This window comes from Plectropomus leopardus, chromosome 10 (genome assembly GCF_008729295.1).
Source record: "Plectropomus leopardus isolate mb chromosome 10, YSFRI_Pleo_2.0, whole genome shotgun sequence".
Taxonomy (NCBI): Eukaryota; Metazoa; Chordata; class Actinopteri; order Perciformes; family Serranidae; genus Plectropomus; species Plectropomus leopardus.
In genome coordinates this window covers 21,088,894-21,114,630 of record NC_056472.1, presented here as the reverse complement: position 1 = coordinate 21,114,630, position 25,737 = coordinate 21,088,894, and the positions used below count along the sequence as shown (strand labels likewise).

The following is a 25,737-nucleotide window of genomic DNA, read 5'->3' as shown; positions in this document are numbered from 1 at the left end:
TAAAAGGCAAAAATTTATTCAGTCTTTTAACAGCGATAGACAGCTCAGTTATTTCTAAAATCAATTTGTGAAACAAACATCTCTTTATGTGAACACATTGCATTTATTCAGTAGGAGGGGGATTTGAAGTCGAACAAGTAGAACTCGGATCAAAGTGGAAGAGGAGACCAATAAAACATGTGTAATGACACAGCTGTGTTGATTACTACTCAGAAATTCACATTAAAAACGAGACACATTTCCCTTTTTAAAATTGGCAGCCTTAGAAAAGACAGTGGACCACAAACGGCCTGCAAATACACATGCAGTGGTGTCACCATACTAGCCCCGAGCCAAATCCCCGACTCGCGGACTATGAGAGACTAGCAGATCAATACGAAAGGAGGGACAGACCGGTCAAGTCGTTAAAAAGTTAGCACACCGAAGGACAAAGACCCACTGAAACACCCAGAGGACAGTCTCACTCCTAAGACCCCCACCAACTTCAAGTATTCCCTCCAGCTCTTGCATCGCTTCAAGTATTCCCACCGTGGACTCCAAACCTTCAGTTTCATCCCCACTTCTTAGGTTTACAACATAAGCTATGATATAAGTGCACTCAAAATTCATCTATACATAGAAAAATAATAACAATACATAGCAGTTATAGTTATAACAATCATTTTAATTTTATACACAACTGTGACGTTAAATCACTTTATACCGTGGCATCGCATTCCCCGCCCCCTGAGTGTAATGTTCAAGTTTAACCTTCTGTAGCTACGGAAACGCAAACGGGACCAGCAACCGTGGTTTGGTTATTTAAATAACATTAGCGATCATCGACGACGGCAATGATTAGAATCAGAGTAATTATGCCTTTCCACAGACCGTTGTGCTTGTGTGTGACGGATGCATTATGTACAAGCTGCTGATCGATCATGTGCCTCTGGCTTCAGCCTGTTCGCTGGTGTCAGACACTCACAGCCTTCATCCTGGAAAAACACCACAGATTAAATCAGACAAGGTAAAAAAAAAAAAAACACACAATGCACTACGGTGTATAGACAGATTCATCTGCAGGAAGTTTTAAAATAGAAAACATGCTGTCAACAATTAAAAATGCACTTGTACAGGCTTCCTGCAGCTGAAGGCGAGATGGATTTCAGTCTTTTTAAAACTCTTTAAATGCCACTCGGATTTAAGTTTAAGACAAACTTTCTAATAACCAAGATTGAAGTAGGACAATTTTATTTTACCCAAATGTTTGTAATGTAACATAAAACATGACTTTTTATATCCAGTCAAAACGTTAGATTATCTATGTCAAATTTTGAAAAATCAACCCTTTTTTAGTGCAGAACACATGGAAGACAATGAACATATGATGTTATCATTTAAGTATCTATTTGGTTTACCAACAGAAGTGGGAAATAAGTGATTTTATGTTTCTCAATCTGTAGGTGAGATTCTGCTGCTTGGATTCCCATCATGACGATTTTGAGAAAAGGAATTGATTAAATCATTGAACAAAAAAGTAGATGTTACCAAATATTTTGAGATTTTACGATGCAATGTCAGAAAAAAAAAGATTCAGAAAATCCTACTTCCCATCTGTGAGCATTTTTAAGCCTTTCGAAAGACTCATTTAAGTCAATTTAATCCCAATTAAGGCCTTATTTTTAGATTAATGAACTCAATGCCTTTTTAAGACTTTTCAAGGATCTGCAGGTACTCTGGTGTAGCCAGCATCACAAAAGACAACAGATGAGCACGGCGAGCACTGAGCATATCAGTGATTCAGTTCAGAGCAGCTCAGCCTTGAGAAGGTGTCACTATCACCCACCTCAGTTTCGCTGCTTGAGCGAACCCTCCTGCTGCCTCAGGAGCCGGCAGCAATGCAGCTCCGGCATTTGTACAACTTGGGGTCATGGGTGCGGATGTGGCTCCGTACATTCCTCAGTCGGAAGAAGGTCTTACTGCAGAGCTACACGGCAGCAGAGAGAGTAGGACGAAGGGTTAACGGCACGGAAACGAACAGAGGGGGACAACAGAGAAGCTGTGAGCTGTACTGCAGATACCAGGGTTCATTCAGCTTCAGGCAAGGTTAGATTTAGTACTTTTAGATTTTTTTCAATGCCATTTTAAATAAAATAAAAAAAAAAAAACATCACATGAAAATGTCATCAGTTACTTAGGATTAGGGACAATTTTGCCCCAATGTTTAATTAAACACAAAACATGACGGCGTTATGTCGTGTTTCTCAGTGTGGGATTCCACTGTCTTGAATTTTAAAAACTTTCTGCGTACAATGCACTAATTTGGTTAAATAGCCAATTTTTATTATTTGTGCATTTATTATTTTGTTGTCCCCTGTACAGCCACAACAAACAAACAGTGAGTGTTGCTGCTTGTGCTGCCCTGATCTTTGACATTAATGCAATAGGCATTTAGTAATTTATTTATATTTTTATATAAAAAAACATGTTACCTGTTACAGACTTTAAATGCAACATCAGAAAAAAGTCTCATAAAATGTCACATCCTATGTATTTGCATTTTTAAGACTTTTGAAAGATTGATTTAAGATATGCTTACACAAATTAGTTTTAAATTAATGACTTCAATGCCTTTTAAGACTTTTTATGGATCAGTGGGAACCCTGGATACAAATGCAGAGCCACGCAATGGTTCTGTATGCCGGGAAATTTGCTTTTGTGGCGAGAGTCAGATGAGAAGACGTGCTGGAATGTAACTAAGTACATTTACTCAAATACTATCTGATTTTTAAAATTATTTTATGCTTTTTCACTTTCCACTTCTACTCCACTACACTTTAGAGGGGAAATACTGTACTTTTTACTCCACTATTATTATTAGATAACTACTTTACATATTAATATTTTTGCACATAAACCATAAATATGATACAATATTAGCCAAAACAATTAGTAGATTAATTAGAAACTTAACTGGCTACTATTTTATTTTATTTTATATTATGTAAGTCATTTTTCATAAAATAAATCTTGAAAAAAAATCATAATTCCAGCTTCTCGTATATATGCATGAGGCTCTTTCTCCTTTTCATGATTTTAATGATTTGATTTATTACATGTGTACATTCTTGTGTACTTCAGAACATTTCCCTCAAATCAAATTTAATTAAATTTGATGTAACAGTAGGCCTACGTTAATTTCTTCACTTTTAATATATTTTTCTATGCTGTTTTGCTTTAGGAGAGCGAGTGCTTACCGGACATGGCCAGTGCTTGCCCTCAATGTGCCTGAGGCGATGCATGATGAGAGCATCACAGTCCTTGTAGGAGGCTGAGCACTGCACACAGGCATGGGTCGCCTTTGTGAGATTGGGGACTTGACTGCGAGGCCCTCGAAGCTGCTTTAGCCTTGCCCGACGTACAGCGTCCATCATGACGCAGCTCCTGCCGCTCAGAGGGAGTTTACCCTGCTGGAGATTAAGGAAAAAAGACAAGGAAAGACACTTACGGAGGTGATTACTCAAATTTTGCAGACACAACATTCGTGGTATACCTACAAAATCAAATGATTAGACGAAAGTAAGAAATGACAAGCTGAACTCTGAATTAACCCTTTGAATCCTGGATTTGCACCTGTTTCCTTTTGCTGCTTTCAGATATCTTTCACACGCTGTTTAACCCTTTGAAACCTGAGGAAATTGATATGATTTGTGAGGAAAAAAAAGGCAACAACCAACTTGGCAAGACATGTTACTTTTTACTAATTTCTTGAAATTTGTGGGAAAAGAAAATGACCTCAAAATTAGTCAGGAAAAAGGGGGTTTGGTCAGAAAATAATATTAAAAAATTAGTGAAAAATATCCAGAAAACAATATTTATAATTACTCTCACTTTAATTTTTAAATTATATTAAACAGAATTATACAAATATTTTTTTTAAATAATTATCATTTGCAAGTCATTTTCTTTTTGTTTTTAACTTTTCTTTTCTGCTTATTTTCACATATTTTTCTTGTAATTTTTTGACCATGTCTTGTTAAGTTGCTTATTGCCTTCTCCTGTTTTTGAAAGAAATCAAACCACTTTGCCAAGGTTTCACAGGGTTACCTACTCCAGCAGTTTTTTTTGTTGTTGTTTTTTTCCCAATCAACAGGTAGAAGTTGACATTAGTAAATTCATACAGTGTTCCCCCTTTACTACTCTTTTCCTGGATGCTTCATTTTCCCTAAATATGCTGCAGTCATCATTGTAAAGCGCTACCCTCCCTTTCATCTACCTTTGGTATGGTCCGTGTGGCCTTTGACCCGGCAGATTTGGCCAGGTGAGGAGTGCCGTTTCGGTTTGGCCTGGGTCTCTGAGCCTTGCTTCGGGTCACGCTCCTCTCCTCCCTCTCCGTCTTCATCACAGGAAGGGTGGGTGGCCCTCTGGCTCTCAGCGTCCTGTGGGGGGACTGCTCTGCTCCAAATTTCTCCCCGACTTGTGACACAGAGCGCATTAAGCAAATATCAACGCTCTCCTCCTCTTTCTTCAGTCCCGCCATCGGCCCCCCTGCTGGCCGACAGAAGCTGAACAGAAAGCCCGAGTCCAGTAATTTGATGGGGGGCTTGCTCTGGCGCTTGCCCAGGTCTGGAGAGGGAGGATCAGAGAAATGTCCGACTGGCACGGGATCTGCTGGCTCTTCTTTGATGACTTTGTACAGAGGGTGGTTGTAGATGGACGGCGGAGGTGCGTGCTCTGAAAACTGGAGCCCACCGGGTTCGTTAACCTTCCCTCTCGGTCCAACGTCCATGACCTTCCTCCCCTCCTCTCTGGGCTTACACTTTGTCTTCTCCACCTCCCGTGTGGAGCCCCGCCTAAGCTTGGCCTTTGTTGCTGGTCGGCTTTTGTTGTAACGCAGTGTTTTTACCGACTCTACTGTGATCTTATTTCTGGCCTGTGCCCTGTGCGGAGGTGGTGATTTGTGAGGTGAGAGGCCGCAGTGATTATTTGATGAAAGAGGGAAACCTGAGACAGAGTATTGAGTTGGTTCTGATTTGATCCTGGCTGTGTTTCTCACTACGGTTTTTTTGCGTCGCAGAGGCTGCTGGGCAGGAAGGTGGGCGCTGTCACCCGTCCTCACTGACCGTCTTAGTTCCCTCCCCCCGAAGGAGGACCTGGACGCAGGCTGGAACATGTCTGGTAACACACCTTTACTTCGCATGCTCCTGTCACTTGGAGGGATGTGTCTCGGGACGCTCTTTGGCCTCTTTGCCGTCATCTGCTCCGTGCTGATTGGACCCACAGGCTTGCTTTTCACTGACTTGTTGAGGAGGTGACTGTTGACGGGGTTACAGAGGGGAAGTGACAGTGTCACAGCCCCGTATGTTAGTCCTGGGGAGGTGGAGCGTGGTTTTCGGCGCTTTGTCAGTGAGTAGTTGTTGGCCTTCAGCTTCCTCAGTCGCTTCTTCTGTCTCCAGCCAATCAGATCTTCCGGTCTAGGCAGGAGGGCGGTCCTCTGTAGCCCAAGAACATTCATCAGCTTGTACTTCTCCTGCGCTCTTGCATAATCCTGTTCATCTTCTCCAACCTCCTCCACCTCCTGCTTTACCCTCACAGGGCTGCACACTGCCATCTTTGTAACCCTCGATCTGTTGCTGTGGGACAGCTGTGTGATGGAGTGAGGTTTTCGGTTTCGTCGAGGGCTCTCTGGCATGGGTAGCAATCTCTGAACCTTCTTGGCGGCCCCAGGAGTAGAGCGGAGAAGACGGGTGTTTGATGGGGATATGCGCAAGTAACTCTGTGACTGCGGAGAGCCCATGGCGTGTCGAGGTGTAGTAGCTTTCTTGGAAGAGGGAGATTTGAAGTCCATGAGCTTCATCCTATGTGTCGGGCTCAGAGGGAGACCATTATGGCCTTGGGATTTCGGTGTCCTGCGCAAATTGTGTCTTGGACTTCCTTCTAAAGACTCATCTGATGCATCCAGCATTAGACTGAAGCTGTCGTTCATACTGTCCACCCTTTTCCTTTTGCCTTCCCTCTGCTGGTGGTGACGCTCGTGACATGCACCGGCGCAGGCGGAGGGAAAGCCCTTGCCGGGACGGAGCTGCTGCTCCTGCTCTTTCATGAGAGCGGAGCAGGCTTCCACCGCAGGCCACATTCCCAGGTGGCGGGCCATGGCGATGACTTCAGGTAGGTCCTCCTGGCGAACACTCAGAGTGGACGAGTAGGAGAAATCCAGCAGGGACAGAAGGCTGTCCTCACTAAAACCTGTGAGGAAAGAAAAGGAGCCTTTAATTAGATATGCTGAGCCCTGGTCAATCAGAGGGAGATGAAAGTGACTGTGTAAACAGAGGATCAGAGACGGCAGGCAGAGCGGGAGCAAAGTGTAAACATGACCGTGGAGACGATATAACAACTGCTTTAATCAGGGCCACTTCTGCTCCTGTCTGACGGCACACATCAAAGACATACGGAAATGAGAAGACTATGGCAGTGTCCCAATGCAGGGTTTGGATCCTCCGACTCCAAATATATAGTTAAATCAAGTCATGATAAATTAATGCGAAAGACCTGTTTCAAAGGAATGAACAGAGTATCATCTTTAGCTCTCAGTTTCCCTACAAACGATTGTTGAATAATCACTATTGTGTGTAGGGTTGCGGCGGTATGAGATTTTGATGGTACGACAAAAGTCTCAGAAACTATCGCGGTTTCACAGTTTCAGAGTTATTATTATTATCGGTCAGAATGACCCTTAAAAGGAATGAGAACAGAAGGGTTAGTTTTGGTTAAACAAATGATTTCTCACTATAATTACGACTAGAAACCATTTTCTTAATGGAAGTGTGTGTAAAGAGTCTTCCTTTTGAGTAAACTAAAATGACAGCTAATGATGGCCAACTACAGTTTGAAAATGCTTCATTAATCAATGCTGAAGAAATAATTTGACTAAGATTTTGGCTTTACAATAATATACCTGGGCACTCCTTGCCTGTGCTTCTCTGAAAGGACTCCAGCTCTGTTTCTGGGGTACGGATGCTGAGACATTTCCCTTTTTCCCATCTTTACTGTTGCGGCTTCAAGATCTCTTTTTAACGTTTGTTTTTTCCTCTTTCGTTTAGCCATCACTGCAATTGCTTGTTGGATTATACTGGTCAAGATCAACACTGCAGTGTGCTGTGTTGTGTGCGCTAAAACAAGAGCAGTGGAAAAGCAAAGAGTACACACACTAGATGAGTTCAACACAGAAATATGTTGTTTCCACAGACAGTTTTACGACTGAAATATAAATGGGTACACTGCGGGAGAGAGGCAATTATATGCTTATCCGTCTATTGACATTAGAATTGATGTTCAAATCGAAAATGTAGCATCAATATTTTGGTATCAATTTGCCTACCGCTAGTTGCAGTGAGCTGTAAATTCACCACTTCTATGCAGAATGCAGAACATAACGTTCTCTTGCAGCCTGACCGCGCAGTTGCCCCTGTCGCACTAAGACCCACCGTGGGTCCGGAGCTGCCCGTACCCCTCACAGACACCTTCACCCAGCAGATGGGACGACTTGGCGTAGTGTAAAGATTTTACCCCAGAAAGCAGGGTGAAAGCAAGGACTGCTGACTTTGCAACTACTTCTAGGGACCCACAAGTATCCCCACAAGTACACTGCACGCTGAATGACACCACCCCCTCCTCCCAAAAAACGCCTGCTCGTCTTGACTGAGGAGTCTCCGAATGAAGATTCGAATCTTCAAATATCAGGGCACTGCTCTATTATAAATATCTCTATTTTGGACCGTTAGTGAGACAAAATAAGCAATTTGAAAATGACACCTTGGGGTCTGGGAAATTATAATGGGTCTTTCTTATGATTTCATGACATTTTACAGAAAAAAAATAATATTTAAATGTTCTGGAGATGAACAGATAACAGTTTAGTATTCTGAGATTCTTTGATGAACATTTAGCTGGTGACAAGATTGGAAATATTGACTTAGAAGTTAAAGAGGAACCATTTAATGGGCAAACATCATTTTGGGGACATCTGGAGACAAAGTCAGTCAGGTCGTTACATCCAGATTCAGCCCCAACTCTTAAACAGAGCTCAAGACGTAATGTTTTCTAGTGTTAGTTTGGCCTCGTGTCGTACCTGTGAGATCTATGTCTGCTTTCATGCTCGAGTCCATTTCTGTGAAGATTTCCTGGAAGTGGTCGCTGACGGCCGCCAGGACAGCTCTGTGAGCAGAGTAGGATCTCCCGTTCGTCCTCAGTGTAATGTCACAGAAGAGACCCGCCTCCCGCTGACTCCTCAGCTTGCTCAGCATGTCAGCGCTGTGTGACACCATCGTCTTTGTGACACATCCTCTGCCACCCAGCTCCTGAGAGGCAAAAGACAGCGAGACAGAAGCAGACGGAGAGGCATCATTACAGGAATACAATGGGTGAGAAAGCACTTGCAGAAGACATCCAAGTGTGAGAGCAGGATTAAGTGAGAATGAGAGCGAGAACGTGTGGATTAAAATGTGTGAGATGCAGAGAAATGAAGCACTGATAAAACTGAAGAGGAGCTGAAAGTTTGATGAAAGCGTGAATGAAACGACGTCAAGACATTATGACATACCTCCGTTTTCTTGGTGCGCTGGCTCTGACACTCTGGACAGCCCAGGACAAAATCTCTGATCTGGAAGTACATCCCTGTGAAGAAAGTACACATGATGTGTATTGAAATTAGAGAGTTAATATAGCAGAGAAAGGGGTCCAAAGTTCTGTGAAATCTTCTCCCACATCCTGACTGTGTCAATCTTTTAACCAAGTAATTGTGACAGGGAGGTTATGACTTTTGGTCAGTGCGTGTGAATAACGCTGCTAAGGCGTAGCCATCTAGAGAAAAGGGGTCTCGCCTATTGTTTCCACGTCACGTGCACAGTTTCAGCAAAAACAGACAGTAAATACATTCTTTTAATAACTATATTTATATTACACCACCTTTCACTGCAGTTTCAACGTCTATATCTGTCACAGACATGACGAAATGCAATTTCTTTTTTCTTGTTTCTATTTCATATTAAAAACCTTGACAAGATTTCTGTCGCAAGAATCCCCTAAGTTGTTAAAACACGGCTTTTTATTGAGCAATTTTTGCATGACCGTGTTGTTTACAATGCAGCATCTTACATGGCTCCAGAAATGAAAAGAAGTGGAATATTGTTTTTTAATTGTGGAAATACAGTAGATATAGCAGCAGGCAGCTCTGCAGCAACAACGCTGTCTGTGTGAAGTGTGCCAGCCGCAGCAGTTCAGCGAGGTAGCCAGCACACACTGGTCACGCATGCAGTGTGGCACTGGTGTAAGAGTGAAAGAAATTAAAAGGCAAAAGCCATCTGGGGCGCAACACAAAAACAAGAAGATGATGAAATTTGCGAGTTTCACTCATGGAGGCTCAGGGAAAAATATCTGTAGCTTCAGGGAAGGTAAAAACAAGAACAAAAAAGTCACACCGCAGCCACCCACCTCCTCTGATAAATAAAGAACAGTCCCTAAGAAGTTCCAGAGTCAGGAAACAAACACTGTCATATGTAATGTAAATATAGGTTAAGAAAAAAAGTTACAATAAGTATTTTTCTGGTTTTCTATTGAAATGTAATGAATTAAAATGTACAAAATTGTAAGCAATAACAGTTAACTGAACTATTAAATACAAATAATTAAACTTAAAAAAAAATCATTTTGGTTTACAGTCATAATCCTCTGACCGTGGCTGCAGCCCTCAATAATTAATGAAATCAACGACTTTTAACTGAATATGTTGTATTTGTGTTAAAACAAATAAAGTCTAGAGACTTTGCACCAGAGTAAATCCTACATTCATAAAAGGCAAAATGATGCCTGATGTCAGGTGCAGATTTAGGACAGGCACTTCATACCTTCCCACCAGTAGTTTTCAGCCACGCATTTGTAGGTCTCCTCCAGGGAGTGATGGTGCGGGCCAAGCCGCCGCCGGTGAAAGGTGGAGATGGCCTCATGTCTCCGCTCCTCATCCAAAACCTCCCGGTAGTTGATAAAGCCCTTTTCCAGCTTTTTGCGGTACAGCAGCCCGTCTATCATCTCAAAGTTGGGCGAGCACCGTGCGGGAAGCCCACGCCCTTTCCCGGCTGACTCCGTCTCCCCGGCTCCGTCTCCATCCGACCACGGCTTGGACGAAAACGTCTCTGCGTAATGATTGTTAGTGTGCGTGCTGGCCATTTTCACCTGTTTTATTTTTGTGTTAAAACTTGATGAGAGGAACCACAGCTGCTTCGTCTTTGAAGTCCTGTTTCGAGCCAAACTTTAACGTGAAGCAAAGTCCACGTGGATGCGGTGACAGCAGATCCGACAACAAAACACTCTCTGACACCTCGCTAACAGTCTGACTGCTACAAAATAGTTAAAAACGAGCCGTCGCGTCGCTTATTGTGGCTTTACAAAAGCTTGTTTTTCCTCGAGAAGAAAAGTCACCACCAGATGGGAGTCATTTCACTGGATCTTTGCACCAGAGCTGTCAGTGTCATCACTTCTTCAGTTATGACTAACATCCCTAAAATATCAACACTTTCTGTTTGAGGGGCTTTAGTATCAGCATCAACAGAAATGTTTGACAGTCCAGTGCGGAAAATAAATGCAGCCCAGGAGAGTATCGCGCCAACGCCGCCGAGCCAAGTGATGTAAAGTCACCAGTTACACAGCGACCACGTAAACGGGCTTCACCGCCGACCGCTCACCCGCAGCCCGTCTCCCATCCACCTCAGGCGTCGGGGGTGGCCTCCGGGGCTGGATGACGGCGGGCAGCCTCACCTCCGGCGTTAACTTGAGATTTCTTTTCGCCAACTCGAGTCGGAAGCAACATGATGACGCAGCTATCAGCTCAGCATCGCCACTTCAACGACCTAAAAGCGAGGTTGTCTCCGCGAGCGGCCACAAATGTTGCAAAAATCACCGCCGGGTGTCCACGAAAGCGGCCCAACAAGCCCCGGTCACACACCCGACATAGTTCATACCGCTCTTATATCCGCAAACCCAGTCTGGCGGTCAAATTGTCCAATTTTTTAAACTCGTAACCTTCTGTTTGTTGCTAATCAGCAGCCTAACCGAGCCGAGTCATCCCCGCCTTCACACAAAGGCCATTAGCAGAAGCTTTAAAGAACTTCTGCCAGACGAGCTCTGATTGGCTGACGGAGCTGTCACTCAATGTAGTTTTCTTCCTCTAGCAGCAAGGTAGGTTGTTCGCACACGATGCCAGTGTGTAGTATTTGCTTCACTTTGCTGCTCAGTCAAGTTAAACATGATGCACTCAGTGTGTTACTCTCCTCTGGCACACTGATACTATTAAATGAAGGTTGTGCTGTTTTTATCCTTTGAAAATGACCTGATGTTATTTAGATAAAACAAAAACCATCAGATGATTTCAGATTTTAATAGCTCTCACCATCATCTCAATGTCACAGATTGAAAACAATGTTCCCTTTACAGTTGCTTTGACTCAGTTTTTGCACATTATTTACATTTGAATCATGGTCGTATTTTTTCAAAGGGTTATTATTTATACTAAAATGCATTTTTTTCACACGGGAAATTATCTACCATGTGCAATTGATGTAAATATTTTAACTGTTTAGTTTGCACCTTTTTTTTTTTTTTTTTTTGTTTTTTTTCTTTTTGCTTGCTTATCTTGTACACACCTTGCTGCTGTAACAATGCAAATTTACCCATTGTGGGACTAATAAATGGTTATCTTTTATATCTTAAGTAAATAAGAATCAGAGACGAGTTTATTAGGGCTGCCAAGTGGCCTTGGTTTTCACTCAGCGACTGTACTTTATCTTTTTTTGACAAATTGAACATATAAAAAACATCAGGAACAGGTACAGAACAGGTAAAACAAAAAAAAACATAAAAAATAAATCTGAAAGATGCAAACATAAATGAAAGGTAATGCAAAGGTGCATTAAGTAAATAACTAAAAATTTAACAAAAATAAAACAAAACATAAAAAGAAGGATATACAGGGGAGCAAGCACATAAATATAAGAGTATTAATATTCAGAATATTCAGTATAATAATTTTCCAAATGCTTGTTTATTTTTTGGGGGGGGGTTGTGTTCAAGAAAATTAAGCTAAGTGACTTAAGCAGAGCTTTCAGATCCAGGAGGAAAAATACAAACGTATGAGGTGACTCGCAGAATTTCTGTTTGTAAATGAAAAAGTTTGTACACCAAATGTAAGTAGGCCACTGGGACAATACGGCAAAAAAACAGCACAAGTGTTTATTACTAAAATACATTTCTTAAGCAAAATGCAAATTCTCCTTATAAAGTTAAGAGTTGAAAACGAGTTGAAAAACTTACGGTCACACGTTGATTTTTTGATAAAATCTCAATTGATTATTTTTTACTGTCCAGGGAATTCTCACTACCGTAAATCCAACACAAAATAATGACTGATGGTATTTCACTGCATCAGTTTAGTGTTTCTGTCCAGGACTAACCACGTAGTTTGTTTTTAATTCAAGTCTTCAAACTGCAGAAAATATTCCAGTCACCTGAAAATTTACTGTAGCATCAAAGCTAAACTGTTGTTCCAGGTGGCATATATCATCAAAACATAATGCACATGATATACAGCGCTAAACTGACATCAAGCTGATCCTTTTGTTTTCCAGCATTTTGTTGTAAGAATTTATCACATCTGTTTGGCTCATTGCATTTGAAGGTTTGCACATTAAAACTCAAAACTGACTCAAAGTTATAGATTATGTATCAAGATTTGTTCTTTTTTTAAAAAAATTATATAGTCTATGGTCAAAGTAATAATAAAATACTGTGATACACTCTGGGTTACCACTGTGGACCCGAACGTCACATCCTTTGTATTTTTGGGGGGAATTTAGGGGTTTTATTTACCTCAGAATAACTTATATTAAAAAATTAAAACCATACGTGTCAGGTAATTTGCCAGTTGTCTTTCTTTCAGACTCAGTATGTTTAAATTTGATTTGGGGACAATGAAGAAATACCTGAATCATTATTTCTTCACCAGTTTTCTCCTGATATTTAGACCTTCATGTGATGGACTAAAATCTATGAAAATATGACAGTGAACTGAATAATTAAAAACAAAAATCCAACACAGTAAAAAAAAAAATCTTTTTGGTGTGTAGTCACAATCTTTTGAACAGATGTTTTTAAAACTATGGCTGCAGTCCTAAATACAACACAAACAACCACGCACATCAGGGATGTAAATCCTCAGCAAACTTTGCAGCATTAATTGTACAGTTTCGTGTCCTAAATACTATTGTAAAGATGTCTCATGAGGTGTGTTTCTTCAAATTAGTTCAGGTTTATTACAAAGAGCTGATGACTTTTGTAACAGAAAATAAGAGCTTATATAACCATCAGCTGCTCACGATTAAAGCATGAATCATCCCACAGATATTTACTGAAAACACTTAAAATGCAGTGTACATGAAACATCCTTTATTAGACAATGAATAGAAACAGTTCACAATTATGAGCTTTAAACTCTAGCTGCTGGCCCGCAGACTGCAGCAAATTAAGACCCAGATCGTATATTCACAAGGCACTAAACCTCGGAGGTACTTATATTTTTTCTTTCTTCTTTTTCAGGTTTTGAATTCATATTTAGTTTCATAATCAAATGTTCTGATTAAAAAGTGAGACAAAACTTTCCTTTTAACAGCAGCGCTTCAGAATATAGAAAAAAAATCAAATATAATACAATTACCTGTTAACTGCAGGATACAAAAACACACACACGACTAAAATAAGTATTAATTCGAGGGACACTTACTGCAATGCAGTTTGTTTTATAATGACTACATTATGAGGTTAAAGCTTCATCTCGTCATGTCAAGCACAGACTGTGTGAACCCACAGATGATGCCGTCGCACTGTGGTGTCTCATCCTCGGGGAGCCTCGTTGCTTTTTGCTCTGCAGTTTGTATTTTTTCTGATTTTATACCACCACACTGTTCCCAGTGGACACTAACTCTGAGCGCTGGTCTTTGACTGGGGCTCACTGGTCTTGGGCCGTTTGGACTCTGGAGGCTGGCACACTGGATCAGTGGGAGGAGACGGACGTTCTGGAGAAATACAAGTGAAGGGATCAGTGACACACGGGTTACATGTGATTGTCTTTTTTTTCCATGTGATGCAAAAACACGAATGTAACACTTAGATAGACTTCAGTCAAGATTTAGTTGTAGCAGACCACATGTACGCTGAAATACGCTGAAAAGTTTAAGGGTTAGTTTGGGAAATTTTTGCATCTAAATGATTAATGGGAACAACAAATTTGCAGCCAGCAGCTGCAGACCAGGCTGCAGTGGAAACACTTGCAGCATGTTTGCAGTGTCAGTTTACTTCCACTGAAAGTGCTGGTTTTTGTTGTTTTTTTGTTGTTTTTGACATGTTCAGTTTCAGATTATATTTTAAGTATATTTTAAGATAAGTAAAATTAAGTAAAATGTTTGAGACCTCACAAACTTAAAATAAGCCAATTTTATGACTTTTAAGACTTGGTATTTATAAAATCCAATTTAAGACATTTTAGGACTTTTTAAAGGACTTGCACACACCCTGGAAATATATTGATATTATACCGATATCTTGATATGAGACTAGACATCGTCTTAGCTTCTGGATATCTTAATGCCGTGTCTTCTTTTCTTGGTTTCAAGGGCTTCATTACATTAAAGTGGATTCTAGCTGCTCTATTATTTGCCTTTATAAATCACATCCACTTTATTGATGATTATTTTAAAAAAAATCTCATTGTGTTAATATTTTGTGAAAGCACCAGTACTCAACCCTATAATGTCGTCACAATATTGAAGTATATGATAAAAGAATATTGTCTTCTGTTGCTGGAAAACAGCCAAAGCAGTTGCCCTCACTGACCATGTTTGGCCTTCTCAGTGGAGGAGGGAGTGCGGAAAAGTGAACTGACAGCCGGAGATCGGGATGCAACAGGAGTCAGAGACACTCTCCTGTCAACACACAGAAGAAATAAGAAGGGTAAAAACAGTAAACACGCAGGCACAAAACACAAAAATGAACTGTGCTCTCTACTGTGAACAAAGTTAATCACCCGTCCTCTTCGTTTATCATCTCTTTTGTCGTCCGGTCGCTGCCAACTAGTAAAACTAGTCAAGGCAAACGCTCCAAGTTACAGATACAAGATAAATACAAAAGCATGTGCAGACCTGCCATTGTCTGCCCGCTGTCTGTCAGAGTGATTATTATTTTATTGTCAGTGGGGGGTCCAACGGATCCCTCATACCAGACAGGGCTTTGTTTCTCACTGCTAGAGCTGAGCGTATGTAAACAGAAGAAAACGCCACAACCCCGTCGCAGCTATTTATACATTTTTCTGCATTTTTAAAAAATGTATTGAAAAGGGACACTTTAAAGGACACCGTGCTTTCTTACTCATCCGTAAATCTTTAGAGATAATCAGCTTAGTTACTTAATCATTAGGGGGGAGGGAGGCGGATGCAGTAAGCGGTGTGTTGTTTCTTCCTCAGTCAGACTTCAGTCACAACACGTTTAAATAAATCAAGTATTTTTTATAAATTACAATACACACTCCTGTATGACGCAACACCTGCATACTTTAAACCACATCAGGCACATTTTAACAGTTTTAAAAACACTCAGTGGATAAAAAAAGGTTTAGGAAGATCTTGCCTGTACAGATGTTAAATTAGGTTAATTCTGCTGCACAATGACAAATTAAAACTTCACATAACATCCCAATGACAGGCTCACTGGACTTCCTGTCATATTTAGGACTGAATTTAAAGTTAGTGTTATTATTCTTTTACATTTTTGGGGGAGTTTTCTCTGATTTAAATATTTATTCAGATGCTTTTCATCAACGTTTTTTGGAACTGTAAAGCAATTTGTAAGCCTGTTTTTTTTAAAGTTAAAGTTTTACTTGATATTAATTATGTGAATCGTAAACTATAATGTTCAAAACACAGAAAACATGTCTCCGTTAAATAACACAAATAACATGAGTGATTTTGTTAGTGTGGACAGTTATTTACAAGTGTTACCGAATACTGACAAACACATCCAAACACTACACACAAAGAGAGAATAATACGCACCAGTGCTTACACGATATATCCACAAGAAGAAAATTAGTAATGAGTGTGATGATCTGTAAATTTTAAATTATATGTTTCCTGCTTCTCAAATGTGAACATTTGCAGCTTTTCTCACTTTTATATCAGTGTAATATATTTTATATATTTTGAAAAGAACAAGCAGTTTGAAGATGTCACCTGAGTGTTTATTATATTATATTTGTAATTGTGTTTATTTCTCAGTATTTCCTAAAACATTAGAGATATAACGATTAATCAATCAATAAAGTAATAATCATGTGAACATGTGAGCTCGTCACTTGTCGCTCTACCTTCTCTTTTACAAAGGCTGTGCATGTATGTAATGAATGTATATACGAAAAACTGTCTGTACAAATTCATATTACTTTATTTGCAGCCGCAACAGCACAACATGCTGTCACAATACTCTACTGGTGTGTAGTAAAGATCAAAATGAAGGCAGAGTTCAAAGATGGGTGTGGTCCGAATAAGAGGGGCCGGAAGAAGCGAGGTAGGAGGGAAGAGGTTTACCCCCCCCCCCCCCCACACACACACACACACACACACACACTTTACGCCCCTGGCCCACATTTGCAGAGGTTTGCTGTATTGTGCCTTGTGTGATCCCTTTGCAAGATGGCCTCTTGTTTATATTTTATTTATGTTTATATTTTAGCACTATATTTTAACTCGCACTATTTTATGTCTTAGATTCAGGTTTTGCTTTTACTTAGTTTCTTTTTTTAAATTATAAATAATTAATGAGCATTGCTGGAGGGAGTTTGAAGCCTAAGGTTTTCAGCTGCTTCGCTGTAATTTCTGTGCATGTGTTAAGAATAGAAAACTATCTCTCTCTCTCACACACACACACACACACACACACACACACACACTGTAAAGCCTGCCTGCCAACAATCAAAGCTGTATTGCTGTGTGTATATAAAGGTTCACACTTTCAGTGGTTTAATAATAAACACAATGACACACAGAAACTCGTAGAAAAGCGTATTTACCTTGGTGTGGGTCCCTTTGGGGTGGCTGTACCTTTAGGAGTGGTGGAACCAGCATTATTAGCACTGCTGAGTGTTTTGGGGGTGGAGGGAGTGAGGGGGGTGATGCGTGGCTGGGCGGTGGAGGGGCTCGTTGGGGTGAGGGGGGTGATGCGAGGTTGGGGAGTAGAGGGTGTGCTTGTGCTTGCAGGTGTTGGGGTCTGAGGTGCAGAAGGAGCTGTGGTTTTAGGGGTAGAGGGTTTCCCCCAGCCCTCCAGGGTGTTGAGGGTGATCCTACGGGGCTGAGGTTTCGACTTGGCGTTCGGGGTGCTCTTCTTCTCCTCTGGAGGCGTGACTGAGGGGGCGTCTTTGCCCTGGCTAGTTTGTGATGTGGGAGTCGGGGCTGAGCTCTGCGGCTGCGTGACAGGAGATGAGGTTTTGGCCGCTGTTGACTTCTTGCCTTTTTTCTCAGCACCACTGCTTGGGGCAAAGATTTCAAGGGCGGGGGGCTCCTTCAGCGGAGTGCCCAGCTCCCCAGGGGAGAAGGAGAGGAAGGAGCAGTAGCCGTCTGTGGAGGACACAGCCAGGAAGGAACCGTCACGGGACCTAAAGAGGATATAACACAAAAACAATCCGGTGTCTGAAAGACTAAAATATGACTGAAACACAGAGACCGTTAATGAGGCTCCTGTGTTGAGGAACAGTCGATTAAACATTCAAACATTTATTGACGTGAAGAGATTCTTCAATGTCCCGATTCGATCTCAATGATTCAGAGCCAATAAAGGTATTTTTTTTAATAGTTTGGCTATATTGAGCTATATTAGTCCAATCCTTTATGTCAGCTGTCACGAAAATTGTTTTTAGTGGCGAAGTGTATATACCAAAGTTATCAGCACTCGTTTTAGCTTAGTCTCTCCTAAAAGAAACACTCAAAAGAAATCGCAAAAGAAATATTAAATATTTTTAAAATATTTTTTTCTATAAAAGAAAAAAAAATTAATTTTTTTTTTAAGTAGAAAAGAAATCACCAAAACATAAAAAAGGAAAACATGCCTTCCAGCCCTTTTTTCTTTCTTGAGAAAAATAAAAAAAATGAAAAAAGTCACATGTCGACGCATAATAAAGCTCCATAATGTCATCAGGGACAGAACATAAATTCCCCATTGCGTTGCATCAGTGTGATCTAATTTACTGCACACACGCTACAAAAGAAGACAGTCCTAGTTTACCATGTGAGATCGCTGAGTGTGTGGTAGTGGATGTTGGACACCAGGCCGAAAGGAAGCGTCTGCTGCGTGTCATACAGGAAGATGGAGTCCTCAGATGCCACAGCAAACACCATGCGGTACGGCAGCTGGAATATGTTGGGAAGAGCCTGAACAGAACCATCTGTGGAGGGAAAACAGAGGAAGGATGAAGAACACGTGAAGAGTGAAGACAATACAATCATCCCTGACTGTTGACTAACGGGGTGTACGTCCTTGCCTTCTGCTTTCTTGGTTCTCAGTTCAAAGTAGACGGGGCAGCAGCGCACAGCCAGTGTAGCTTTAGTTGGACACGGCAGGTGGGCGATAGGCCTGAAACACACACACACACACACACACACACACAGATCTGTACATCAACTACCAGCATCAATACAGCCAACAGTGACGCTGAAAAACCGAAATGTCACAAAAGTTACCTCTTGAGGCCCTTCCTTGAGAAGATATAGGTGGTATTTATGATATTTTCATCAATCTCCACACATCCGGCTGAGGTTAAAAAAGGTGACAACAGAGGACGTATATTAGTTTATGCAATCTATCGTAAAGGAAAACTTCACAGACAAAATCATTTTTAAATCTATTACTCACACAGTATTACATTGATCTTGTTAAGAAAATGTTGTTTTTCTTGCACGTCTCCACGGTGAACGCAGAATCCAAAACTGAGAAAATTCTTGATGAACTGGTCGAAAGCAGCTCGACGATATCAAAACGTTGGCTGACAAACTCTCACACACCTTGTGCAGTATAATCAAAGTCTCATTCGTCATTGTGAAACGCGGTCCCCTTTTCCACCAATTCGTCAAGAATTTGCTACGTTTCGGATTCTTCGTTCACCGTGGAGGCATCTGAGAAAAACTAAATTTTCTTAACAAATTCAGCGTGACACTGTGTGAGTAACCGATGTCCAAATGGTCATTTTTTTGGGTGAAGTATCCCATTAACTAAGATATTAAACACATAAGTTCACTGGAGAAATACCAGATAAAAGCTGCATTTTAAGTGTATCATGTAGGCACCTGGAGCGAGCAAGAAAGACCCATCCGGTGTGAATGACAGACGGCGGAAAAACGACCTCATGCTGTCATCGTGGAACATCCTGTACTGCTTGACCTGCAAAGATGAAGAGAAATGCAGCACTCAGAGTGTATGTGTAACATGCCTACTGAACTTCCCCAAATCTACAAGCTGTGGGTTTTAAAGAAGAGGCCTTTAAGCGGCTTCCGTCTGGCCGCAGGTGCAGAAATTCATTTAAAAATGAATTTCTCACTGCTGCCATTGGTGTTTTAAATGAATAACACGTCATGATTTGGCTGTATTGTGTTGTATGTCTGTATAAATGTTTTGCATATTGTATGTATTGTTTTTTCGATGGTTGTGCTTGCAAAGATAACCTTGAAACCTACTTCACTCACTTTGCAGCAGAGCAGAAGATTTTGAAGATATTACAGAGTACATAAAAAACAAACATTTGAACAAACATTAAAGCATTAAATTTAAAAAAAAAAAACATTAAACATTAAAGATTTTAGTCAACAGGTGGCCAAAACACAAGCTTATGTGACAAAAACAGATAGTTAACTTTGTGTAGAAAAATCTCATGGAAAAAAAGGGAGGTTTAGTGGAAATAGCTAATTCTGACAAAATTCATAACTGAAATAAACAAAATGTGAAATTGAAGACTTTAGTCACAGTGACCCAGAGGAGTATCATGAGAGCAACATTTGTACAGACCTCTCCCTCTGCAAGCGGCCCAGAGCTCATTTTACTGATACAGAAAGCTTTCTTCTTGGTGTGAGTGCTGTACACACGCATCACTCTGAGGGGGGAGGGAAACACAAACATATTAAGCACGACACTGCTGGAGCTCCACTGTCAGCGAGTAGCTCAGCAACAGCAGAAACATCCATGTGAAGATGATCAGAGCCGTATACAGGGCCATGAGTGACGAGCGACCTGAATCTCTGTTTTCCCACCTGTCACAGCTCAGAGTGGCCACATACTGCCCCAGAGGGTCCCAGGTCACCCCCTGCACGTAGCTCTTATGGTCGTTCAAGATACACAGCTTCTGCCCTAAACACAAGAGCAGTTGCAACCAGCAAAATAAATGCAAATTCATAACATAATAAACTCACACTTTCACGCTGTGCTGTGAATTTGCATTACTGAAATACAAATATAACAGATGAAGCTTTATGAAATACACAGATATCTGCGGGTCTAAGCAAACCTTTGTTGACGTCCCACATAATGGCGGTGTTGTCCACAGACCCAGACACCATAAAGTTTCCATCTCGTGTCCAGCAGATGTCATAAACGTCCTCTATGTGTCCCCTAAAGACAAATGAAATCACAAGAAATGTATTTTTATGACCACACTATTGCTACACATCAGATAGCAAATTGCACAATTATTATAACAAGTAGATCTCCATATTCAGGACTAACTGATTCATTTATTTTAATGAACTGACTAAATAGCAATGGCGTGTTTCTGTTGTCATTCTGAAATGTTGACTGTCTCGCTTGTCTGTCCTCAGCGATTTGAAGTGCTGCACAAAACATTTTTGCTCAGTGAGTGAGACAAACACCAGTGAGAAGATAAAACCAGATTTATACAAAAATCTTTGTACTATCTAAAAGGTCTGTCGATGCAAGGTGAAAGCAGAATTACACACTTTCTTAGGGCTGCACAATATGCAAAGAACAAAAATGATGTTTGCTGGGGGCCTGTACCAAAAAATCATGTCTCCTTACACCTGGACTATGATTTGTAGGCAGGTGCATCTCTGAAGCCCCACAATGCTTCATTTATATTGAAGCATAAAGAATATAGTAGTTTGAAATACATAAATAATTTTCCTTACTGATTCAGACCTGCAAACTACTGGAATCAAATGTGTTAGTTTTCCATACTGCAGAGGGACCCTGTTTGATTCCTGATGCAGTGCTTTTCTCAGTCGGAGCACCACTGTCCAAACCGTCATTAAAACACTGTCACTTGATGGGACTGAACCTGCCACAGCTGTGAACCGGAGCTGTGTACCTTAAAGTCTTGACCACAGACCAGCTCTCCTTATTGAGCTGAGCGTCTTCGTCCTCCTGGAAAACGGGCGCCTGCTCCGGCTCCTTAGAGTCATTGAGCTTCCAAAGCAGAATCGCTGCATCTGCACAAAATAAAACCCATACCACTGCGTGAAGACATATTTTTCCAAAATACCTGTTCTGTTTTGAAAATGACATTGCCACTGACAAATGTCACACTGCCCATATTTCATCGAACATCTGTGTTTTATGTGTGACATACCATCTCCTCCTGAGGCAAGCAGTTCTCCACTGGGGCTAAAGCGCACTACGTTTACAGCTTTAGTATGTCTCGCCAGATTAGACAGAAACTCCACCACCGCCTTCCCGTCTGAGTCTGTGTCTACCCGCCACAGCTGCGTCAAAATCATGGAAAAAACATGTTAAAGAACCAATATACAGTTTACCAAAGCTGCAGGTAAATATAACCTTTTTTTTTTACTTTTCTTACTCATAGTAAGATTTTGCAGACATCTATGTTTTGCACATTTTTTCAGTTTTTTTCATCCTTTTTCCAAACATGAATCAATTTCCCATTAATGTATGTTTGGTGCAAAAATCTGATTACTGAAAAAAAGTACTGTTTGGTAAATGCTGAGTGTGACACATTCACCCATTAATGGTTCTGGAAAAAGCCAAAATAACATCCTAATGAGTTTGACAATATGAAAAGGTATGATTATCATATTCTGTCAGAAAACACTAATGCAAATAAATTTAAAGCATATTTGTATCAGAATAAAAATGTACAAATTATCTAAACAAACAAAAATAACACGACTTAAAATATTTAAAAAAAAAAAAAAAAGTTACATTGAATAATTTCACACCAGTATGTAAAATATTTACAAAAACAAAATATGGACAATATGCTGAGTATGTAAAAACCCCTGCAATAAACTTATGTTACATTACAATGTATAAAACTATTGTGTAAAAATTTGAAATATAAAATTATGTGCATTATGCTACAATGTACAACACAATATGTACATAAATAAAAATAAGAATGAGAAATATATACAATATGTGCAACATATGTTAAACATACATTCAAGAGTGGTGTTGGTAGAAATAATTTTGGACACTTTAAGAATATTGCACAGAGTATTACGGTAATTACTGCATCAATTATGCTAAAGTTATTCCACCTTACAGCTGCTTAAATTCGTGCACAAAGGTGAAGTAAAACAATGTCCAAACATAACCCTGTTTAAAACAACGTATACAGACACGATTTTCACGAGAGGGGGGTTGACGATCATCAGCTGTTTACTGTTTACTTATTTGATTACTTAATATTTATTTTGTCCTAGATTATCTACCTCTTTTTTCTGCAAATAATAACGAAAATTTGTAAATATATGATTTGGGGTGTATAGGTGTATATCTATATGTTTAGTTAGTATCAGTTTAAATTAATAATGAAGCTGGTTAATTAAAATTCAATGACTTAAGGAGAAGGTGTGGGATTAAATAAATGTGTGCGTCTTCTCACTCCTTTTTAAAATATGTATTCATCATGCTTTTAACCATTTCTGTTGCTTTTCATTGTCTGTAAATATTACTTTTGTTGTCTGTCTGTTGTTTGTATAATCATTTCTCAATTTCCTCGTTTACATGTTCATAATAAATCTAAATCAAGTCAGTTCTTGGTCAGAGAAGTGTGTTTTGTTACTAAACTGCTGCTCAGCCGCTGAGTTATCCAGATGTGTCCCCTCTCTGTCTGCACTCACCCTGACTGTGGTGTCCACTCCAGCTGTGGCCAGCCGATGAATGCGTCCATCTGAGCTGTGCTGGAAGTCCAGACTGTAGACTGGCTCCTTGTTGTGCCATGCAATCTCACACGTTACCACCTTCATTTTTTATTTATCCAACACCGACCTCCGGAGGGGAAAAAAAAAACATGTAAATGTGATACTTCTGACAGTTTCAAAAGGGTTTATATTTACAAAGCAGTGAACACAAACTGTTATCTCCACATGCTGGACAATGCGAAGCTTTTGTGACAGTTGAACAGAACAAACTTAAGTTATAAAAAAAGCTAATTTAAGCATAAAGTCATTGGAAGCGAATGCTACAACTTGCTAACGCCGTTAGCTGTATATTTAGCGGGTTTATTGGGATGATTTGTCGCTAATTTTACGGACAAACGACAAAACGCACTGCATATGTACTCACGTTACTTTTAGCTACACGCGTCTGCGTTCCCAGTATAGATGAGTTATATGTTTACTCTTTGAAGTGAATATGTTTTTGAAGTAAGTACAGTGTTTTACCTCCCGTTGTCCTGCTGAAGCGACTAATGATTTCCCGCGTATGATTCGTTCAAAACTTCCGGTCGAGTAGGCTGCAGTGATTGGACAAAAACGCGGAAGAGGAGGGTTAAACTCACGATACGTTCATGTGTTACCAGAATAATAGGAAAAATTACACTTTCAGGACACAAACAAATCAAGCAAATATATTGTTGATTTATGTATTGATATTATGATTATTTAAAATTATTATAACATACCATGCTTTGTGCAGAATGTCATTTTTTCCTTATTCATTTATTTGAACAATAATTCTTAGCAGCCGGCCACAATTTTGGTTAATGACTATACGCAACATACAGACAGACAAAATAAAATGTTTGTAAAGGCAATAAAAGCCTCCCAAAATATCTTAAAAAAAAAAGAAAAAGAAAATGTTTGGCCTGGATCATCTGCCTGAGTATAACCTAGATTTTCCCCTTTTGTAGTGTGATATTGTTTATCTTTTATTTGTTGATTTTTATGCCATTATCTATAAATACGGTCATTTATACTCTCTACATATACGTATGTCATTTATATTTGTTTATTTAACATTTGTGGTTATTATTTGCCTGATGTGTTGAACATGATGAGTTTGTCAATAATAACAAAAAGGAAACTGTTCGGTTGATTGTTGGAACTGTTATATATATATATATATATATATATATATATATATATATATATATATTTATTTATTTTTTTTTTTTTTTTAAAGTGTTTCTTATCCATACTGATGTAAGTTAAGACTCTATGTTTTAACAACTTTATACTGCCGTTTGGAAAGCTTTTTTTGGGGGGGGGCATACAAATGTATCTTAAAATTTTAGTTAAGGGTTACATAGCTGTAAATATCTCAAATAAACCTATTCCTACATTTCATCTCACAATCAAAAATGTTACATAACACACATTTGCTTTCACAGATCCGCCTGTAATGTGCACTTAGTTTTAGGTGTAAAACTGATGGGACATTTCCACGTCATTTTTCAAATGGTTATAAAATTATTTTAGCTCTTTAGTTTTCTATAAAATTTGATGGAGATGTTTTCATTCACATCAGCCCGGGATTATTTATTTTGTCTCTTGAAATCTGATTGCAGTAAAAACTGGTATTTAAAGAAATTCATATAGGATACACTGGATACTGAGTTACCCTGTAAGTTCAGGCCATTTATTTATTAGCCAAGACAACTCACAGACACTTCAGTGAAATGTTAAAAGTTGTGTAGGAATATGGTTACTGCAGTGAGTTGGGTTAATGAACATTTTTGCCGACATGTAGGTGCAAATATAAAGTTAAATATTAGGTTCAGTGGTAGGTTTTAAGATTTGTAACATCAGAAATAAAGACTTTCACGCAGGAGAGCTTGACCCATTTTGACAAAAAGAAATGAAAAGATGAATAAATTTGTTTGTGACACCTCACCGATTCAAATTTAAAACTATTTAGTCACTTTTGAGGCCTAATATATACATAAAATTGAATTTAAGACATTTTACAACTTTTCAATGCAGACACTCTCTTACTGAAGTTGCTAAAACTAAGAAAGATTGATTAAACTTTTCATTTTTAGGTTGCAAAACTTCATAAAAAATTAAGTATAGGCAAAATTTGAAGTAAACAAATTAAGATTTGCAATTCTACTTATTAAATTTTTCCAAGGTAATATGTTTCCTAGATTCTTGTCAGATTTTTTTAGTGCACAGATTAAGAAGCCTGCAAGTAAAACATGCAGATTTGGACGTTTATCAAGGCTGCCTAATAAAAATTGCTTAAGCAAACTTAACCTGTTAAAGAAATTCAACTAAGGCAAATTTTTGATAACTCTTTCAGTCTGTGCCACCCAGAAACACACTGCAAGAAGTGGTGGCAGCCCTATCCTCTACAATGTTTGCTTTATCAAAAGAGTTCACAGGACACCAATGACAATGTGTCATAAAGGATTTCACTATAGAGCAAAGA

At 39.7% G+C, this 25,737-nt stretch overlaps 2 protein-coding genes across 4 annotated transcripts; both read right to left on the bottom strand.

Annotated features, from left to right (window-relative positions):
- Positions 1-11,104, bottom strand: si:dkey-229b18.3. 2 transcript variants are annotated; one of them, XM_042494806.1, is made up of 7 exons: positions 9,882-11,104; positions 8,579-8,652; positions 8,108-8,336; positions 4,256-6,225; positions 3,237-3,449; positions 1,826-1,966; positions 1-974 (listed from the first exon to the last, which is right to left on the bottom strand). In XM_042494806.1, exons 1-6 carry the CDS (start codon positions 10,198-10,200, stop codon positions 1,862-1,864), a joined length of 2,910 nt encoding a protein of 969 aa, XP_042350740.1. In that variant the 5' UTR covers positions 10,201-11,104; the 3' UTR covers positions 1-974; positions 1,826-1,861. The 2 variants fall into 2 exon arrangements, with proteins under 2 accessions (XP_042350740.1, XP_042350741.1); XM_042494807.1 differs by having other exon boundaries at positions 3,237-3,446.
- A 2,845-nt stretch (positions 11,105-13,949) lies between these two features.
- On the bottom strand, positions 13,950-23,799 carry chaf1b (chromatin assembly factor 1, subunit B). 2 transcript variants are annotated; one of them, XM_042494802.1, is made up of 14 exons: positions 23,751-23,799; positions 23,208-23,355; positions 21,695-21,827; positions 21,434-21,554; positions 20,618-20,721; positions 20,364-20,460; positions 20,122-20,206; positions 19,407-19,500; positions 18,804-18,873; positions 18,605-18,696; positions 18,349-18,508; positions 17,141-17,722; positions 14,914-15,002; positions 13,950-14,096 (listed from the first exon to the last, which is right to left on the bottom strand). In XM_042494802.1, the coding sequence occupies exons 2-14, from the start codon at positions 23,331-23,333 to the stop codon at positions 13,999-14,001; spliced, it is 1,851 nt and encodes a 616-aa protein (XP_042350736.1). In that variant the 5' UTR covers positions 23,334-23,355; positions 23,751-23,799; the 3' UTR covers positions 13,950-13,998. The 2 variants fall into 2 exon arrangements, with proteins under 2 accessions (XP_042350736.1, XP_042350735.1); XM_042494801.1 differs by lacking the exon at positions 23,751-23,799 and adding an exon at positions 23,653-23,720.
- Between the last annotated feature and the right edge of the window lie 1,938 nt (positions 23,800-25,737).

Coding starts and splice junctions, on each gene's coding strand:
- si:dkey-229b18.3 (XM_042494806.1), bottom strand. CDS start 10,200: ATGGCCAGCACGCACACTAACAATCATTACGCAGAGACGTTTTCGTCC. Junction 8,337..8,578: donor AGCGCACCAAGAAAACGGAG/GTATGTCATAAT, acceptor TTTGCCTCTCAG/GAGCTGGGTGGCAGAGGATG. Junction 6,226..8,107: donor AGCAGACATAGATCTCACAG/GTACGACACGAG, acceptor CTTTCCTCACAG/GTTTTAGTGAGGACAGCCTT.
- chaf1b (XM_042494802.1), bottom strand. CDS start 23,333: ATGAAGGTGGTAACGTGTGAGATTGCATGGCACAACAAGGAGCCAGTC. Junction 18,697..18,803: donor TCAAGGAAGGGCCTCAAGAG/GTAACTTTTGTG, acceptor TGTGTGTTTCAG/GCCTATCGCCCACCTGCCGT. Junction 15,003..17,140: donor CCAAAGGGACCCACACCAAG/GTAAATACGCTT, acceptor GTGTGTTGACAG/GAGAGTGTCTCTGACTCCTG.